At 34.1% G+C, this 20,317-nt stretch overlaps 3 protein-coding genes across 5 annotated transcripts; 1 reads left to right on the top strand and 2 right to left on the bottom strand.

Moving 5' to 3' along the window:
* Positions 1–911: 911 nt before the first annotated feature.
* On the bottom strand, positions 912–2,045 carry LOC114168740 (NAD(P)H-quinone oxidoreductase subunit T, chloroplastic). 2 transcript variants are annotated; one of them, XM_028053654.1, is made up of 3 exons: positions 1,849–2,045; positions 1,482–1,765; positions 912–1,398 (listed from the first exon to the last, which is right to left on the bottom strand). In XM_028053654.1, the coding sequence occupies exons 2-3, from the start codon at positions 1,751–1,753 to the stop codon at positions 972–974; spliced, it is 699 nt and encodes a 232-aa protein (XP_027909455.1). In that variant the 5' UTR covers positions 1,754–1,765; positions 1,849–2,045; the 3' UTR covers positions 912–971. The 2 variants fall into 2 exon arrangements, with proteins under 2 accessions (XP_027909455.1, XP_027909454.1); XM_028053653.1 differs by lacking the exon at positions 1,849–2,045 and having other exon boundaries at positions 1,482–1,825.
* A 3,162-nt stretch (positions 2,046–5,207) lies between these two features.
* On the bottom strand, positions 5,208–17,612 carry LOC114168699 (phosphoinositide phosphatase SAC1). The gene is made up of 16 exons (XM_028053606.1): positions 17,373–17,612; positions 17,083–17,287; positions 16,821–16,986; positions 16,525–16,747; positions 12,972–13,048; positions 10,541–10,728; positions 10,325–10,422; positions 9,743–9,876; positions 9,502–9,633; positions 8,261–8,645; positions 8,026–8,147; positions 7,831–7,941; positions 7,481–7,693; positions 6,180–6,359; positions 5,851–5,962; positions 5,208–5,550 (listed from the first exon to the last, which is right to left on the bottom strand). The coding sequence occupies exons 1-16, from the start codon at positions 17,484–17,486 to the stop codon at positions 5,302–5,304; spliced, it is 2,709 nt and encodes a 902-aa protein (XP_027909407.1). The 5' UTR covers positions 17,487–17,612; the 3' UTR covers positions 5,208–5,301.
* A 1,082-nt stretch (positions 17,613–18,694) lies between these two features.
* On the top strand, positions 18,695–19,665 carry LOC114170516 (protein PHOTOSYSTEM I ASSEMBLY 2, chloroplastic). 2 transcript variants are annotated; one of them, XM_028056010.1, is made up of 4 exons: positions 18,695–18,926; positions 19,017–19,076; positions 19,145–19,191; positions 19,271–19,665. In XM_028056010.1, exons 1-4 carry the CDS (start codon positions 18,792–18,794, stop codon positions 19,359–19,361), a joined length of 333 nt encoding a protein of 110 aa, XP_027911811.1. In that variant the 5' UTR covers positions 18,695–18,791; the 3' UTR covers positions 19,362–19,665. The 2 variants fall into 2 exon arrangements, with proteins under 2 accessions (XP_027911811.1, XP_027911812.1); XM_028056011.1 differs by having other exon boundaries at positions 19,258–19,532.
* The last annotated feature ends 652 nt before the right edge of the window (positions 19,666–20,317 follow it).

Genomic DNA, 20,317 nt, shown 5'->3' with positions numbered 1-20,317 from the left:
CTTTCTTTTGTGTTAAAATTAGGTTATATATAGTTTAATAATATAATTTTTTATTAGTTAATGACAGAATGTTTACAATTAACATGAAAGAGATGTTAAGAGTTTTAGCACTATTTAGAATTTATTGAAAATTGTAAATTTATAGGTGAAATAAATTTTAATAGATAAGAACAAACACCACCTGGTCAACCATGAAACAGGTTGTAGTTTTTAACTTGCTCAAGGTGCAACTACTTCGATCACTGTACTCATGTCTTCGTGTTTGTATGTGAATTTTTCTGGATCTTTTTACTTCTAATTCATCCTTTAGTACCTAAAAGTATTAGCATCATATTTTAAATCAAATTACTACAAGATCAATCACGCGATAAAAATTAATTAGTTCATTAAGAACTTGATAATTACATGATAAAAGTAATAATCAAATAATAAAAAATAATTCATTTTTTGTTACCGGCATGCTTTTTTGGACGCTCATAATCTTTAGTCTATATATTACACAAAACATTTATACGTAAAACATTCTCTTATCTCATAACACTTTAAGATGCTGGTTAGATTTCAAGCCTGTAAAAAATGCTCTCAAAAATCATCAGACATGATTTCTTATGTTTTCTTTCTATCTCAAGCATTAGAACAGAACAAATATAAGATGAAGAGGGAGAAGAATCAACTCCTAATTCTATTGTAATGAGTGACCTATGTATGTGTTTTGAATATCAAACTCAACTTCTGCAAACATTTTGACTCTTTATCTCTATGCCCTCAAATTTATTATGTTTTTAAAACATAATTGCATTTTATTCTTTAAATCTAATGAAATGAGTTGAATGGGTAAAAGGTGAATGCAAGTAAAAACCAGAAAGGAAAATCAGAGAATGAATAGAATAAGAGAGGTTGGTGCAAAAAAGGAAAGAAATGGTGTAATATATTTGATTGTGCAGTATAAGTTGTAAAGGGTTATAGCTAAGCTAGTAGTAATATGGTTCTCTAAAAAAGATTACGTAAATGATACAGCAGATGGAAAAAATAATGATAAAAACATCAATAGTGATGGCAGAGACAGCCTGATCACTGAGCTTCATATTCTTTCCACCGAGGCGGTCGACCATGTCGGGAACAGGTTCCCAGTTCCTGAGTTGTTGCTCCCGAGGATCCTCTAATTTCATTCTCATCTTCTCTGCACGTCGGCTTGCAGCCTCTTGAGCAAGGCTCCAATCATAAAATTTTCGACTCTCTTCGTCGCTCAGAACGTTGTAAATCTCTCTCAGTTTCATGAATTTTTCCGACGCACTTTTCAGTGGGAGGGAAGTTGTGTCGGGATGATACTCCTTCGATAGTTTTCTATAAGCAACTTTTATTTCTTCTAAATCCGCATCGGGTGATACTCCTAAGAATCTGGTGAATGATAAAGCAAAAATTAACTTTTGTATTTTTAAAGAAAAAGAGAGAGAGAGAGAGAGAGAAAGATAGTGTCTCACTCGTAATGAGAGCCTAAAGAAGAAGTGAGGAGCAAATCTGCCAAGTCATCACCGTCGGCGAACATGTTGCTGGATTTGGTGTCTTTTTCTCTGTCTCCGCCACCAATCCACCCTTCATCCTCGTTGTCCCAGTGGATTCTTGTGTCAACTCCAGGAGGGGCTCTCGGGGGTCTGCCGGAGCACTGCACTTGCAAATTACTCCTTTTTCTCAAAATCCAGAACTTGCCCAGTTCAACCTGCAGAGGAGCTCTGCATGTCCACGTGGAAGCCATGGAAGAACACAACTGCAAAACCCTCATTCTCATTTCAGCCTGCAATTCCTTTCGCCTTGTCACAATTATTTTATATAAATATACTTATCTCTCACCTCCGTGTGGCCTTCCTTCACTCTTCCATTTTCTGTGGTTCACACCTCTTCAAACTCCCAATGCCTTGTCATTTACCCATCAACTATTATTTTATGCTTAATTCTTCCCCCGTGTATTACTATATAAATGTTATGCTCAATATCTTGTAGAGTTTTCTTAGAAGAATAAATATTAAAAAATATATTGTCATCACTAATTTAAAACTATAAACTGTTTTAGTTGAAATTTTTAATAAACACATTTTCAACTTTTCACTCTAATTATTTACTTGAAGAGAAAGATAAATTTTTTTTTTATGTATTTTCACTTTAATCGCACTATTCATGCAACATTAAATTTTGTATTATCCAAAAAGTTAAACAAAGTTTTAATTTATTAAAAATACTAGACTCCAAACATTCATTTTTTGCACCACACCTTCAGGTCTATCCCACATTTGGAATTCTGATGGTTCATTCCAGCCTGTGTCTTCATTAATCACAACTTAGCACTTCATTACTGTTCCCAATCCTCTCACATTCCAGAACTAGCCCTAGCATCTCTTAGTAAAGTATCCCTGTGAAAATAAAGAATAAATTGAAAATATATATAGAGCTTCCCTTAAATAAAATCTAGAACTTTTGCTATTGTAAAATAAAAATGTAGTAGTATCAGAAGCACTAGGACCAGTAGTAGTAGTATAGTAGTACCAGCACTAGGGGTATTGGTAGTATAGTAGTAGCAGAATTAGGAGTAGTGTTATAGTACTACGAGCACTTAAACCAAATGGGTTTTCAAAATACTGATAATTAATGATGTCAAAGAATACTGCCGTGTTTAATCCATGGTATATATTCCAATCAAACCAACACAAATCTCCTAAAAATGAAGACAACAAACATCAGTAAATTTTCAACCAATCGTGTATAATGGCCTCTCTGCTCGAAACGATATGCCACAAAATCAAAAACTTTGGTTCAGGAACCATTGTAAATGCTAAAATCAAATATCAAACAAAATAGAACACGCATGAGCAATTAAAATTATTATACTTACAAGGAAAACTATTATAGAGTAGAATGTCCCTTCCAATAACAATAATGATAAGCTCGAGGAAAAACAATCAAATGCCACAAAACTAGATATGTAAGAGATCTTTGCATGAGTCACCTACAAACAAATATGGCACTAATCATTCCATGAAATTACACCAAACAATCCAAAGCCTATAAATAGTCAAATATACATATGACTATTATCATAACACAACAGGCTAAACAATTGCTGAACCATATTTCACCATGCAAAACAAAAAAGAGACCTTAAAAAATAGAAGAATGATCAGCTGACATTTTTAAGACTTAACTCAATGCATAAGGACAGATCATGAGCTTAAATTCTTTGCTTAGAAAGCGTAAAGTTACACATTTGGAAAAGTGCAGACTACTTAAACCGAGGTGTAAAAGTTGTAAAGAATGGGCTACCGAAAAAAAAAATCCAAAACTAAAAATGAGACCAAAGTGTAAGAAGAAAGTGAATAAGGAACCAGATAATAGTTTTCCAGATATCCAGCTTTTCTAAAGAGGTGTAAGTGTTTAAGACGGTGACAAGTGCCACAGGGTCTGGAATTGGAAAAGAAGCGGGAGAAGCAGTGGTGCGCATTTTCTCAAATATGTGGAGTGCCTGCTGAGGCAAGCCGGCTTGAACATAACCAGAGATTAAAGAAGTCCAAGAAACAGGGTGGAGATGAGGGGAGGGAGCGGCGTCAAATGGGGTGCGAGCAAAAGTGAGAGAATGGGATTTGGCTTAAAGATGGATAAGTGCGCCATGACAGAAGGATGCAGATTGAAGACCCCTTTTAATTATGCAACAGTGAACTGCCCTCCCCAACTCAACATTGTGTAGCTTTGCATAGGCGGACAGAGTGATCGCGAAAGTGAACTAATCAGGAGAATGACCAGAGTTGAGAAAAGAAGCAAAACATCGAAGGACCCTTTGGAGCAAGCAATCCATGGTTGGAGCGCATGCGAAGAAGGGAATTCCAGGCACTGGCATTCCCCTTCGCCTTCCCCTGCCACTCACTCTCAACACTACAATGTCCATGGTAACCTCTCACTCTAACACTCACGCGCATCAATCTATTCGATTCGATTCTCTTTTCTCTCACTTTCAACTATTCGCACGTTCTTTCTCTTTTGTTCTTATTTGTAAAAGGATTTCGTTCCCCGTTTTGTTTCATTTTGATTTTCTCCTTCTCCTTCTCCCCCTCTTTTTCTTCTTAGTTGAGCTTTCTGTGGATGTTTATCTTTCGCACTCCGACACTATGATTAATCTTTTGGGCTCCCTACTATTCTTCAATTTCTCTTGAGTTTGTTTCCATTGGTGTTGGTTCGCATTTCAGGTGGTGTTGTTGCGCATATTCGTTGTTGTTGTTGCTGCGGCGTTTGTCACCGATTTGAGGCCCTCTATCTCCGTGCGTTGGCGGTTGTGTGGCAGGCGTTTGTGTTTGTTCTCGCGAGGGGTTTGTTGGGGGTGGCTTATTGGGGCTTTGTTGGTGGTTTCGTGGTGGGTGGTTCCGGTGGCTTCATTGTTTTGTTAGAGAAAGGTAAGTATTTATGGTGAAGGACCTGCATTGTGGTTTTGGAGACCATTTATGTTATTCCAAGAAAATCATTGAAAAATAATGGACTTTTTAACTTTACAACGAAAAAAGGGCATTTCCATTGCATTCAATATGCGGCTTTTCTTATGTCTATGCTAGAGTTTGCTGAAATTATTAAAAATCGACAAAATAGTCTGATAAAATAACTATATAATCTAGAATAATATGGAATGTTATTTATTTTGCCATAGTAGAAGAAGCACCGCAAGTTTGTTATATTAATTTTGCCAATTCTGGATTGTCCTATGTCATGCTTCCTATTTATTTGTTTTTTTCCTTTCTTTTCTGCTGTTTTGTCCTATTTAGTTACATTATTTCCTATCTATCCGTTACAAAAAAATAATACTCTATTTGTATCCACTTAATTAAGGGAAAACATAGAACATCTCATCCTTCATAGTTCCATTCATCCCTAAATATCCAAAACGTTTAAAAATGCAAAACATTAGCACTTCAAAGAAAATTCATTAGAATCCATGTGTATATATTATAAGGATCAAAACAATTAGAATAAAATTGTAAGAACTAAAACCTAAATAAAGCAAAAGTCTCGGAACTAAAAACCGCAGTTTGAGTATGGACTAACCAAGGCAATCTATAGAGAAAAGATATGAACAAATTATATCCATATATATATATATATATATATATATATATATATATATATATATATATATATATATATATATATATATATATGTAAGGCCAGACCAATGATAAGAAAACTGACAACGTCTTTTGTATAAATAAAGAACTACGAGATAAAAATAGTACAGAAACAAAAGTTCAAATTATAGATGTCAATAAGCCATCATATACTTTGTAGTTTTTCTTCCCCAGTTAACCATCTTGTAAGCCAACTCGGATCACCAGCAAAGAATTTACAAGATCTGGGAATGATCCCAAGGTCAGCACCAACTTGGTCATACTCCTGTAGAGCTGCTTCCATTTCTGCCGCAACGCTAGTATCATTAACAATTTCATATGAACTCGTGCTTAAAGCATCTGCGTAGTGTTGCTCCCTCTCAGAGTCATTTTGGAAAAGTTCCAAGGCAGGTCCCTGCATGCATGCCAAGGATAAATAAGGGGCTAAAAACTACATTTTGGCAGCGAACATGCATACCACATCCTAATAGAGATGCTACTATCTGCTTCATTTCATATTTATTTCTTTATCATTTCTTATTAAAAATATAACATGCCAATCAACCCAGCATGTACTTAACTAAAGGAGAGATTTGTACCTCTATTACAGTGCTTTGTTTGAAGCAAGCAATGGTAAGTGTTTCATACCATAAGTCCAGATACAAAGTACTAGTTGTTTGGGCATGTTTATATTTCTCACGGTTAAAGTACATACCTGACATAGCTCGGCATAATGTTTATATATCTCACTACTTTCATCTTGATCGCCGAGGAGACTACCTCCATACCACCCATTCGCCTCATTTGCTGAAGTCATTGCAAGGTACCTACCAGATTAAAAGTATAAAAAGAGCATCATCTGTAAACTTTACAAAATAAAGGCATCAAGTGAGAACAAAGAAAGTGGGACTGTCTACAGTGTTAATATGCCCGAAGAGACAACACTGGATTCCCAACCAATGAAGAATGGGATTTCAGGTAGTTTTGAATACAGGGAAGGTGCAGTGAAGTCACACAAGGATAATGAACTTTTAAGATACATACCTTTGGAAAACATCCTCTTCATTTATATCACTGCCAGAAGAAAGCCAATTCAAGTCACAAAATCCATTAGCATGAGATCCTTCAACGTCAGTTTCATGAGAAGCTACTTTTGCAGCAGAGGAACCCTCTTCGTACTTTCTCTGGCCAAAAAGCCAATTTGGGCTTTTGAGTTGTATCTCACTGGGGATCAACAAACAATCATTATCTCGACAAAATTACCTAAAGTTACTTAGATCACAGAATAGCTTTCGTACCTCACACTAGTCATAAATTCTACCCACTATTTCCATTCAAAATGATGATGTACTTGGTAAGGGTGGAAGGAGTGGCTGACATGGCAACTAAGTTTAAACAGAATATACATTCATCTAGAAATGGTGATTCTAATCTTACTTTGAACGGAGATTGTCTTCTAATTAATCTACCAAAATTATCAAGCGGATTAATGGCTTGCTTCTATTTGATGTTGTTTGACAGAGGGAGTTGATTAAAAGGAATCCAACTTTTTGCTGCATGTGTTAGTTAGAATCTGAACTGAACATGCGGTGAATTATTCATTCATAATCACTAAATGTAATAGGCATTCATAAAGCAATCAAACAAAACTATATCAATTAGATTCCTGAGCATTGATAGAAAATTAGTTGAAGAGACAGAAGAAGCTAAAAAGCACAGGACATTATGGCATGCAGACCAATTATGTCAGAGATTCAAAAAGTAGAAGAATAAACAGGGAAAATGAGAGAATATATGGATTATTTCCAAAATGAAACAGAAAATACAGCAGGATGGTGATTCCTACTGCCGCATCCTCTAGACAAGTTAGCACCTCCAAGCCACAACAGAATTCCACAATATCTTTTCGTATCCTCCCTCCTCATTCTCCTCCCCCTATATTCCCACTACTTCTCACTCCTTAACTAATTTTGTTACACCCTTTGCCACCTCAGCATTTTTATTCACACTCTTGTTTCTCCTCTCATACACTCACCAAATCCTGGGCCTACTTTCAAAATGTAAGTCCACATTTCCAGTCCTAACAAATTATTTTTGAAATGATAACAGAAATGATAAAACTCGGTCAAGTAAGTACTAAGAAGCAGGGAGAGACAAAATCAGCTACTGTTGTCATACAATAAGAACCAAAGCTACAGGAACTAGTCTTTAAGTGGAATGGCAAGAAATTTCCAATATTTACATATGCATGTCAGAAAATCACGAGAAAGGGCAGCAGTCTATAAAAAGTACAATAAACGACAAAATAAAATCATTAAACAGCAACTAAGAATAAGAGAAATTACGCTGCATCAGGTGCCACTCCACTGTTTCCAGAACTCCCACCTGGTCTCTGATCAGGTTCAGAGCATAGTCTTACATTTTTAATTGTACTACAGGTCTTCTCAATTAACTTGTCAAACGATGTCAACTTTATCCGTAAGAAGTCTTCTCTGCAAGCTGGTATTGGGGTGAATACTATTCCACCACTTTCAGAAGACTTAGGATTCGGTTCAGAACTGAAAAACTCAGGAAGAAAATTATAACTGATACGGAAAATAAACAATAAATGAGAAAATCAATTCTAAATATCGTAGAAGCATGTGCATATCACTAATGGATTTTAATATCAGACATTTTAACTAGGATGTCTCACCACTTCTCAGGAATTAGATCATCCCCAACCCCAGATACATGGAGATAATAATCTGAATCCAGCTCCCAGAGAGCAGGTTTCCCTTCATGTGGTTGGAAGTAACCTAAAAATCTGGAAAAAGAACAATATCTTAAATATTTAAAATATTAATTATTTATTCAACACTAGATTAACCAAGGGACAGAGGAATAATACAAGTTTATTGCATCTTGTTTTTCACCATCTGTGTAAGCATTGCTATAATATCGTTTTATGGACTTCAAAAACTCTCTTGATTGTGTTGTTGCTTTCCACTTTCCTTGCCTCTCCGGAAACACCTGTCATTGTCCAAAATATATACACATGTATTATAGCAAACAGCAGAAGAAGACGGAGATTAGATATTTGTCAAGGAGATTTCATAAATTTGGAATCCCATAAAATGTCATACAGTATTGTGAGCTGCTGAACCACCATACTGCTGGGCAAGAGCATCCCCCATGCTTTGATACATATCCATTAGAGCTGCAGCGATACTACTATCAGGATCCACTTTTGGCACATCAGTCAAACCCATTGCATGGAGCTGGCGTCCTAAAGCTTGAAGACCATATGCATATTGGGCAACATTTGTACGGTCCAAGCAGTCAATGCAATTGGTACGAAGAACTCCACTCTGAAAATGTGGTGCGTCATCACTTAAATTATCTTTTTTATTCTGATGGTTAGTGTCAGTCTCTTTGTCTCGGTTAACCACAGAATTTATCATTTCATTACTGTTCCCAATTCTCACAATATCACCAGAACTAGCTCTCAGATCTCGCAGTGAAGAATCCCTAACAAAATAAAGAATTAGTTGAAAACATAAATAAAACTTCCATTCTCTAAAGCAACATGTTGCCATTTTACAATTACGATAAACTAAAACTGCAATAGCATTCTGTTGGGCTGTCAGCCCAGTACATAGACAAACCCAGCCAAAGATTACTATGCTTAGTAATAGGTTTGCACTGTTAGTTCTACGGTTCCGTTTGTTATTTGGTCCTAGGCCACACTTCATGCTGTATTGCTCCCAGGCTTAAAGGCCCTTAGAGGAGAGATAAAATAGATATATGACTACTGGTATAATGCTATTATTTCTTGGATGGCATTACTACGAAGGCCTAGCTTTTCATTGTTATCAGAAATCAACATCATTCATTACAGATTAAGTCCATTTCTCAATAATCCAAAACTGAAGCAAAACAGACAAAAATGAAAAGACATAACCGGAAACAAACTTCCTGTTCAGAGTCCAAAAATAGATAACATAGGAAAGCTAAAGCATAAGATCAAAACCTTAAGAACTGTAAGATCAAAACAAGAAAGGATGAATTTATTCAATAATTTCATGATTTTCATGGAGACTTCTAGTTCTATGTCTCTTAATTCTGGAAAGAGCATATATTAACAGTGAGGGCTCTAGAGCAGCAGGTGGTCAAACCTCATAGCAGAATTATGAGATGGAAAAGGTAACAGGACCTGCATTTTTTTTCGTATCTTTGCTATTTTATGGAAAACAAAAGGTCTTGGTTAAACAATACTGGATAGAAAAAAATGTAATTCCATGTTAAGAGTTACAATTCGAAAAAGAATATGTAAAAAAACATGAAAAACACTATTGAATGTAACAATTTCAATGATAGATCATACCTCCCTGTGCTAGTTCGATTACTCTTGTTGACCCTCTTTATTATATTGGGTTTACCACTGTAGTAAAAGCCAGTTAAATCAAGTGCTTCACTTGCTACAGCACCTAAAACTGCCAAAACATTGGCAGACTTGCTTTGAAAACGGCACAGAAGAATATAGAATAGTCACATACAAGTTTGAAATGCAGGAAAAGTAAAAGACCACTACAGTGAGACTAAGAGATAAAGCACAGTAGGCTTACCTCTTTGCAAATTTGTGAAAGTCCCAGTGAATAAATCTAAGATGGTTCTCTACCGGTAGAATTTGGTTAAGATAACCAACAGCACTTGCAAATTCACGCCTCAGCATCATTTCTCGAGGCCTTTTCTCAACTGTCTGCATTTCATCATTTAAATGAGCTACAAGAAACTATAAAATATTTTCTATTTTACAAAAAAAGCAATTCACTAATGCAAACACATGTAACAAAGAACCATATTCGGAGACGATTCACAGCTAAAGACAGTAGGGAAAAAATTTCTAGCATGCTTGGCACTGTTGGCAGTTTGTTAGGCGTTTCTTTTACATCTTTATTCATTTGCAATTTGCACTTATGATTTGATAGATGAATGAAAAGAACTTGCTCGATTGAAATTCAAATTTCAAATGGGAAGTCATTTGGTAGAAGCATGGGACATAGATAGAAATCAATTTTCACTACAAGAACCAGGATGCAAATAGAAGTCAGGTCCCTTTCTAAAAGAAAAATGGAATCAATTAACAAGTACATAGATATTTACTAACTTTTTCAGCACTAACTAACTATTTTTATTTGAGGAATTACCTTAATCAGATTCAGAACAATAATTGGATTGCCATATCTCTTAGCAAGGTCTTCAAAATGCAATTTAGTTGCTTCGTATGTCGGATCATACCTCTGCACTGGAAGTCAAAAAGGAAAAAAAAAAAAAAAAAAAGAGAGAACTTCCAGCATTATAGTTTATAACAGCAAAAAATTGAACAATGAACAGGATAAATATTAATCTCAACTATTTCGTACAAATTATGTCAGGCTTAGGGCTAAATCTTGATGCTTCTTGTGACCAAAAAAGTGGTATTGATCCCCGCATTTGCACAACTGAACTCATTTTCCCCTTGCAAGAGCCAGCTTCTTCATCAAGGACAATCTGCTCTGTCTCAACATCATTAGCAACCCTCCCCCGATCATTCACACCCCTTTTCAAGTAACTGCAGAAAATTTTGATTACAAAGAAAATTAATTTAACCATTACTGTTATAGCAAGATAGACACAATGTAAAACCAAACATCAACTCGAAATACAGATAATTCATGATATCAAAGAATATTTCCATGTTTAATTCATATAAATTCCAATCAAACCAACACAAACTCCTAAAAATGTAGAGAACCAGCATCAGCAAATGTTCAACCAATCGTGTACTATGAACTCTGCCCTAACTAAAAAACCACAAAATAAAACTTTGGCTCAGGAACCACTGTAAAAACTAAAATAAATAATCCTATGGAATAAAACAAGTGTTAGAAATTAAAATAGGGTTAAAAACCATAGTTCTAGGGAAAATTATTTAGAAGAGTAGAAGTTTCCCTTGCAAAAACAATAATGATAGATAAGTCTAGGAAAAACAATCCAGTGCAACAAAACTCATTACATAAGACAAATATGGTACTAAATTCCATCAAATGGCACCAAACGATGCAAAGCCTGTAATCAGTCAAATATACAACATACATTCGACTATTATCATAACATCACAGCTTAAACAATTGAAAAACCATATTTCACCAAGCTCAAAAAAGAGAACTTGAAAAATAGAGGAATGATAAGCCGAGTTAGGCAAGAACCACAATAAAATGCTCCCAAATCTACCTAACAAATTTAAGACTGAATGCATAATGACAGATCATGATCTTAAATTCTTTACTTAGAATGTGTAAAGCTACACCTCTTTTGCAAATGCAGACCATTGAGAAGTTAGGTGAACAAGTTGAAAACAACAGGCTACCCAAAAAAAAAAATATCAAAACTAAGAATGAAACCTAGGTGTACAAAAAGGAGAATAATAGTTCCCTAATCATTTTCAAAGCACATTTACCCCACAGGGAAGATGTTGAGATCATTTTTTAGACAAATGAATTCATTTCATTTCATTTCTACACCTAATCAACGTAACCACAGGACAAATAAAGACGTTAAAATGTTCCTTTAAAGCACAGAGTTATGATCATCAGATCTAGGTAATGGAAAGGACATGAGAGAAGAAAACAGTTGTATAATGTGTATCATCAATGTGGAATGAGAAGAAAAATAAAGCATGCATGAATTCAAACTTCGGAGACATGACTGAGTTGGCAAACTCAAACACAGGTATCTCAGAATAATTAAAAATGCAGAACAGTTAAATGGGAGAGGGACACGCATGGTGAGAAACTAGAGCAAAGAATCCAAACCGGCTCTTACTCTACCACATTTCACTTAGTGATAATTCACCCGACTCTCCATTGTCAGAACCCTTAACCGGTCAAAACCCTCCATAGATAGCCCTTTCAAATACATTGACAACCAACTTTGGTACCAATTTATATATCCAAGCACTTGGGAAATCCACCCTCAAAAGCTAGCTATTAAGGAAACGAACAGAGCATCCCATATTACTTAACATAGGACTTAGGCCGCGCATAAAAAACTATATTTCAAATGTAGGATAAAACTAAGACTTATAAGGATAGTCATGTCCATACAATCTTGAAACAATAGAAATTTAGAATATTCTTCCTCGTTTAAAATTATACCAAAAGCAATTTATAGAATGGTCTAGCATGCTCTCTAATGAGTATTTTCTCATTGTGGAAGGAACTGCAACCATCATCCATCCAATCAACTACTGTTGCTTTGTAGTTGATTGGCCATTCAAACTGTTAAACTATAGGAAAGAGAGAGACATTAAGTTGAAACGTGCTTATGAGACAACACAAGTGTTTTATTTATATTAAGAAAACGAAAACAGGAAAATAAATAAATAGAAGAGATTTGACATCCTCTAAAAACAAAGATATGAAATTGGAATAAAAATGTCCCTTACAAAACATATATAATCCAATTTTTGCTTATAATAAAGGATTTGTGCTTTATTTCTATAACTATAAAATAATCTTCAAAGAAAATTGCTTTTGAAAAAAGTTGACTAGTTGGGAAATTTTACAATGTACTGTATAGTTCTACCATTAATCATCACAGAGAAAGAGAAGAATAATATTACATTAATATATAATTTGAAAAAAATCATATATAGCTAGAAATTTAACAAAACACTTCTAAGGATGAAATTAAAATATAATCACAAAATCACAGAAAACAATTGTCTAATTTAAATTATCATAGTGATTCATGACATTTGAATCAACTATGAAACAAGAAAAACATGAATAAAATATAAAAATAAGAGCTTACCGTGTCCCTGCAAAATGTCTCGATCGTCTAGAAATCAGAGAAACACTGAAGTCTCTTCCAAAAATTGATAGACGACTCTGCAATTTTTTAAAACCACAAATCAAATTATACAATAACAATTGTTGTGAATAGTTAAACTAATTGACAAGACAGCAAAATAACGTAATAAAAGTGAGTAAAGGCGATGGGGGATAACTAAGGATGGCAAATAAACCACACCCATAGATATTGTTCGAACCTGCCCAATTTTGACGAGAATCCTCATACTGAACCTGACACAAGTATGGATATAGGTAATATATGATTTTTAAATCAATTATAGGGACTTGGAACTGGAAGTGCATATTTGTCATGTCCCAATCTCCATACCCATTTTATATTACTAAACCACACTTAGTTTATTGGGTAACATAAAAATCTTATTTTCATTGTTCTTTTTGGTCCTTTGTTTTGTTTCATTTTAAGAACTATTCTTTTGCTACAAAATCTTTCATTTTCTCTCTCAATTGTTCAACTCGTTCAATGTCCACTAAGTTCACTAGATCCCAAAGGTAATTTCCCTCTATCACAACCTCAAGTTACAACTGTTTTCCTTTGTGTGGTTTCAAACAAACGATATATTACATTTTAGGAAATATAAACCTCAATTTCATCCAATTAAATCGTTTCTAGGACACACTTAATTTTTTATTTGTTGGTTTTTTATTATGAAGTGAAAATGTTTGAATCTCAATTTCGAGTGTTCAATAGTGTAATCTCTTAGTTTATTAGGTAACCTCAAATACTTGTATCTTTTCTCTCTAGTTCTTAGTTTTGTTTCATTTGAAGAACTCTTATTTTGCTTCACAATTTTTCATTCCCTTCTTTCTCAATGGTTCACTCAACATTTGAAAAAAATAGATGTTGTAATTTCCCTGAAGTTTCAATTGTGTTTTTTTTTACTCTTTTCTATAATTACTTCATTTGCAATTGTTATTTGGTACTCTATTTTAAGATTTATGCAATTATCATTTCTCCCTTGACATTGGACATTGAAGAAAAGAAATTGTGTCCCACTAACATTAAATCCTTGACATATCATGGTTCCTTTGATGTGACTTTTCTTTTTTGTAATAAATATTTGAGATACTACAAGAGCATATATGAACGTAGATATGCGTATACCCGTTACTCAATAAGGACAGGGATGAGACACAAGATTCTTACACGACAGGAATGAGTATAGTCAAACCCGCATCCACTTTGTTGTCATCCTTAAGCATAATTGTATGTATTAAATCCAGATCTGAATATGCAGAAACTAAATAATCATGTGGACTGATTATATTTCGAACATGGAACAAATTATTGAAATGAAACACTCAAATAGCTCTTATAAGCCATAGAAGATCATTTCAATCAAAAGTCATGATTGTATGAAGTCAATGAACCAAATTTCCCAACAGTTGCTGCATTATTGATGATTTCCCTTTCCTTTTTGCTTTGCTCTTCTTGAAACATATATTATAATAGTAGTACTTACTTTATTTTATCTTTCATGGAATTTATATTTGAGTCTAAAATTAAAATCACTCTTATATTTGTATGAAAGTGGATACAAAATGGATTTACAAGAAAACAACAGAATGAATATAGAATGAATATAAACTTGTTATGAATTGAATGACAAACATAGTCTAGAAAGTCAAGGGCCTCTTGGTTACTTTCTTTGTATTTTACTAATTGAGAACTATACATAAGAAACGACTTCAAAATGATTTTGAAAACCATTATTACTTAAAAATATATTACGGTGAATTAGTTTAAAAGTAAGTTTTAAAGCAACAAAACATCTTTGGATAACAAGTTTTATGACAAGTCTCATTTCTTCCCATTACCACCAACAAGGTGCCTGTCTCATCAATCAATAAAATATACTGTTTTCAGCCCTTACTGTTTATCCCAGTACTTGGCAGTCATTACTGCGTTAAGTTAAAAAAAAAAAATACAGGGTCCAGAAATACAGTACTAATGTTTTACTTTGCATGGTCAATTGGATTTGTGGACCAATTAGCAACTGGCTAGAGAGGTAATGGAGTTGCACAGGTTCTTAATTCCTTTTTATTTTAATCTTTTTTCTAAATTATAAAAAGTTCCAAGTTATGTGAGCATGAGAAATTTTAGAATTGTGGATACATTTACTCAAAGCTAATATGAGACATAACTTGATATTTCAGAAATTTAGAACTTACAGCCTAATCAAGTGAGATAGTGATTTGAAATTCAAAATTATAAGTTTTTGCATTGTTTTTCATACAAATTTATTTTCTTCAATCTCTTTAATTTCATGATTACATATTTTGTGCGACATTTATCATTATCCTTTGTTACCCAATTGAACCAAACAGAAAAATTTTGTTTTGGAACCTTTGAGCCTAATGAAAAACAAATGTTTTCCACACCTTAGAGAGTAGGAGAGCATGTGCGAGTTCAAATAATAAGAGTTCTAAGTTTGGGATGAGTGTTTATCAGACCCACCAAAAAGGGGAAAAATATTGGGTATCTCAACCAATAACCTACCTAGTTATATATATATATATATATATATATATATATATATATATATATATATATATATATATATATATATATATTATCAAAATAATTTGAAAGAAAATAAAACTAGTTAGGAGTTTGAAATATATATATATATATATATATATGTGTGTGTGTGTGTGTGTATGAAGTAAGAACACAAATGCTCTCTTGTTTCCCAAGTGGTGTAAAACCATGTTATTTGTTAGTAAGGCCTTATTAAAAGTCAAGAAAGACCTTAGTGATCCTTCCACGAATTTTTTATTATGTTTTCATGACAGATGAAGAGCATGCGCGTAGAACAATCCATGCAAGTAGAGCCTTTGCATAAGGCCTCCAATTATTGAGGGCTTCTAGATTTTCGAAACCCACAAATTTGTACTAGCCCGTTATTTCTTTTGCCTCCTAGATACAAAGGGGTCCAGTTTTCATGCCTCCAAAACCTTTATGACGATCTCTATAAAGGGCAAATTTGTTTTGCACATTTTCAATGCTAACTTGAGTAGAACACTCATCTGATGCATTTTAATTGAGGAAAACAAATTATAAGTGGTGTTTATTTCTACGAGTAATTAGCCATAATTATTAATTTCTATAGAAAGAAATTTGGGGCCAATACTTCTAAAATATTATCTTGCTGAGGTGATATATCTCTTTTTATATTTTTAAAATCATAAATGTATTTATTTTCTTTTTCTTTTCTCTTGTTTGAGGAGACAAGCAAAGTTCTAAGTTTGGGGTGTTTCTACCTTTTGTTGTGAGTATTAAAGCTAACCACTTGTTATTCTATCCCGAGTTCCAATAATAGTGAAGTTAAGACATTTTTCATCTTGCTCTACTAGCAGGAATACTATAAATTATTGTAATTTTACCATGGACCTTTAATGAAAATGCATGTTTCAAAGAAGAGCAAGTAGGCTTCCATTTAACAAGCAACGAATTATTATGAATGACGGACGGCAGAAAAGAAGCAACGTACCTGCCTAAAATGACCATGAACTAAAGCTATGGTCCAAATAGTGTTATTGCATCTTGACCTGATTGCTTGTGTCAAATATGCATTCCAAACAAATATATTATCATACGACATCCCTCCGTCTTCGCTAGGAGAAACGTTCTTTTGCAAACTTTGCATTATAGGGTAAGTGTAACTAAAGAAAAAATCCTTGGTCAAATCGACACTAGACAAAAGCTTTTTGTACCTGCAGTGAGAAGAGGTGATGGTAAGAAACTGATGTTATTAGATTTAGTAAACGTTTTGGAAGGGTTATCTACCTGAGCTCAGTCTTAGAGTGAGCTAAATCTGATTGGATTGAAACATGTGGAATGGTTATCAATTGGCTCTCCTTGATGCTATAGATTGCATGGCCACATATAGCACCAATTTGTCTACGTTTAGTAACGAGAATCAAGTAGTAAGACTCGAGAAACTTGATGCAGCCTGAAAATGATAAAGGAATTGGTTGTGATATATATATATAGCACACATGTATATACACATGATCAGAGAGAGAGAGAGAGAGAGAGAGGTACTAACCAGCAATTCCGAAAACCTTAGCGACGAAAGTGAGGCCGCCAGTGGCTCTGTTACCCTCAGCAATCCGCTGAAGCAAGCTCTTGATCTCCTGGGGCGAATACAGGACGGGGTCTTGGCTGATATTCAGATCGGACCGCTCTGATCGATCGATTTTCAACACTCGGAAGAACCTCTTGTTACGATCACTGCCGATCAGGTAGAACCTCTGCGATTGCGATTGCAATTTCAAAATCGGTTAATTTAATCGGTTGTGTAAAACATTATTGAGTGACAAGTGAATGGGTAATTACCGCTCTGGTTTCGTAGAGTCTGAACTTCTCGAGGGCGTAAGAGTCTGGGTCGGGATCGTTGGAGGGGTAAACCTTTGCAGAGGCAGAGACAGCGGTTGATCCCGATTTCGCCATCTAGACTCTTCTATTCTCTATCTATTCCAATCCCAATCCCAATCCCAATTCTCATTCTCACACTCATTCCCAATCCCAAATCATCTTTCTCCTTTCAACTTTAAATACTCTTCTGCTACCATCCCTGTAGATTATCCCAAATAATCCTAAATAATTACAATAATAATAAATAATACAAATATACATTTCTTCCTTCACCTTCATAATTGCTTCCTGCACCTCCACAGGTCACATGACCATTTTAATCCTATCTTGTTCCAATCTTCTTTTTCCATGTTCACCCCTCTCAGCTCTCTCCCATTCTTTGTCTCTCCTCTTCTTCTCACTCTATCCCATTTTTTCTAAAGTTGAAGATTAAAAAATAAAAACACAACCATGTATCCTCGAAATAGTAAAAAATGAAATTTCAAAATGTACGATAGTGTGTAGGAAGAAATTGTGGAGCTGCAAAAAGAAATGTCTTATACATGGCACGTGTCAACTATAGTTTTTTTAGAATTCCTGATCCATTAAAATCTAATTATATTTTTGAAGATTAAAGTATTCTTGAGAAACAGTATGCTTATCTTTATCTGTGTTTGCTAAACCCATTCTCCTTGTAGATCATTTTCATCATACAAATTAGTGTAACTTCTTTTCTTTGATGTACACAATAAAATTCAAGAATAAAGCTGTTCAAATATTTTCTCCCTTTTTTATTCTGTATTTGATTCTGATTGATGCCATTTCATGATTAATTTTCTTATCCTTTGACATTTGAATGTGATAATTCAACTAATGGTGTGTAAAAGCTATTAGCAAGGGTTGCTAATCCAATTTCACCACTCAATCAATCAAGGGAGCAAGGGTTACTTTAACAAACATTTAAAAAAATAAAAAGTAAATGTTTTTCTAACTAAGCACACATCAAAAGTTAAGTTAACGCGTAGAATTAACTCATGTTAACACTTCTAAGTTATATCGAAATGGAAATAGAACTGACAAAATATATATTTAATTTGGTGATTTGATTTGAATTAAAAAACAATATTCTTATTACACTGTGGAGGTAATGCTATATAGAAGTGTTATTTTAAGAAATAAAAATATGAATAATAATGATACAATAATTATCGTGATGGGAATATGTTTTATATTTTTGTATGTTAGGAAGTGATTGGTCGATAAGGAAATTGGATTTAGCGTATATAAGGATTAATGATAAGTAATGGAATGGGAGGTGGATAGATATGGTACACATGTATAAGTACAGATAGAGAGATATTGTTATAATATCATCGAGGTGCGTTGAGTTGGGAGAGAGAAATGGAGACGGTGGTGGTGCTGTGGCAGGGCGTTGGTATTTTCAGGAAGGTGGTGGCGCCTCCACCGGTGCCTCATCGAATCATAGCCGAAAGACGAACAAGTGCGGTTGTTTCTGCTTCTAAATCACTTAACTGGGTGAGTCTCTTAATTATTTTACCTCAGTGAAACGAAAGTAATTCGAGTGAATGGAATTATGATATGATTTGATTTGGTGTTGTTGTGCAGTTACAGAAAAGCTGTAAAAGCTGCGGAGGGAAGGGGGCTGTGGAATGTCCGGGATGTAAGGTGCGTTTTGTTGTGAATTGGATTGAATAGTGGATAGATGGATCTCATAGCTAATTTGGCAATGGCAGGGCACTGGGAAGAACAAAAAGAACGGAAATATGTTTGAACGATGGAAGTAAGTTAGGGTTCATTTCACTTTTTCTTTTTCTGGTTTATGTATTCATTACATTCATCTTCTCAGTCTAAATCTGCAGATGTTTTGATTGCCAAGGATTTGGGCTCAAGAGTTGTCCCTCCTGCGGAAAGGGAAGAGGGTTAACACCCGAACAGAGAGGAGAGAGATAATATCTTCTCAATTCTCTTTTCTTTTTCTTTTTTTTAAGGACTGTTGCGAGATGTGGAGTTAAGAATAAGTGGTGTAAATCTTGAGGATAATTTATCAGAAACTTCGTTGTTTGAATTGTAGAAGCAACACAAGAGAAGTTACACACAGATAAACACGATAAAACTTGTGAAGGATGCATGCAAAATGATGTTATCGTATTGGAAAATATGTTGTGGTGATGGGGAATATTAATTACAAACATTATTTTGAGCCATGTAATAATTTGAATAAAATAATAAAATTATAAAATTATATTTTGATTGACCTTATTGGAAACCTGACATTAAACACCTTCATAATCATCGTAATCATTTTATGGAACATATTTTTCTTTCATTACTCTGGTCTAAGAATGACTAAGAATAACATTAGGTTCCATGCCACTTGATCAGAACACTATAATAAGAGGGATGGTATGAGTAAAATTTTCAATTATTGGTGAATTTTTTTAAATGGCATTGATAGAGAAGTCTTCTAGTTAGACTTTATAAATCAAAATATGGGTGACTAAAAAAAATACTCACTTTCATATAATCATCATGCATAATGACTTCTTGTTAATTATTGGATCACGAATGAAACTAATTGAATTAACTAGTCCCTTATAAATTATAAGAAATATTTAGTGACAAATATTCTTTTTTCACGTCTCCAAATTTATGGAGTAATTAACGTAGCTTGGTTTAGTTTTACGAACTAAAGTATGTTTGGATAATATTTCAGAGTTAAAACAATTATTGGAATCAATTATTTTTTATATTTTGTGAAGTTAAAAGTGACAATTACAAATAGCACAATAAAAGTTTAATTTTGAGTTCTCTACATGAAAGAAGTCGAAAGTTTGCTCCCTAAATGGTGATAATAAAGGGAGATGAATAATGATAATAAAGAAAGATGAATGGTAAAAGTACATAAA

Source organism: Vigna unguiculata, chromosome 11 (assembly GCF_004118075.2).
Source record: "Vigna unguiculata cultivar IT97K-499-35 chromosome 11, ASM411807v1, whole genome shotgun sequence".
In the NCBI taxonomy this organism is placed as follows: domain Eukaryota; kingdom Viridiplantae; phylum Streptophyta; class Magnoliopsida; order Fabales; family Fabaceae; genus Vigna; species Vigna unguiculata.
Note: the sequence above shows the minus strand (reverse complement) of the source record. Positions and strands in the feature narration are given on the sequence as shown.

What these genes read in the sequence shown, in the direction of transcription:
- LOC114168740 (XM_028053653.1), bottom strand. Translation starts at nt 1,786, where the DNA reads ATGAGAATGAGGGTTTTGCAGTTGTGTTCTTCCATGGCTTCCACGTGG. An exon ending in TCTTTAGGCTCTCATTACGA is followed by an intron (nt 1,399 to 1,481) that starts GTGAGACACTAT and finishes ATCATTCACCAG; the next exon opens with ATTCTTAGGAGTATCACCCG.
- LOC114168699 (XM_028053606.1), bottom strand. Translation starts at nt 17,486, where the DNA reads ATGGCGAAATCGGGATCAACCGCTGTCTCTGCCTCTGCAAAGGTTTAC. An exon ending in AGACATTTTGCAGGGACACG is followed by an intron (nt 10,729 to 12,971) that starts GTAAGCTCTTAT and finishes AATTTTCTGCAG; the next exon opens with TTACTTGAAAAGGGGTGTGA. An exon ending in AATCGAACTAGCACAGGGAG is followed by an intron (nt 8,646 to 9,501) that starts GTATGATCTATC and finishes TTATTTTGTTAG; the next exon opens with GGATTCTTCACTGCGAGATC.
- LOC114170516 (XM_028056010.1), top strand. Translation starts at nt 18,792, where the DNA reads ATGGAGACGGTGGTGGTGCTGTGGCAGGGCGTTGGTATTTTCAGGAAG. An exon ending in CTTCTAAATCACTTAACTGG is followed by an intron (nt 18,927 to 19,016) that starts GTGAGTCTCTTA and finishes GTTGTTGTGCAG; the next exon opens with TTACAGAAAAGCTGTAAAAG. An exon ending in AATATGTTTGAACGATGGAA is followed by an intron (nt 19,192 to 19,270) that starts GTAAGTTAGGGT and finishes CTAAATCTGCAG; the next exon opens with ATGTTTTGATTGCCAAGGAT.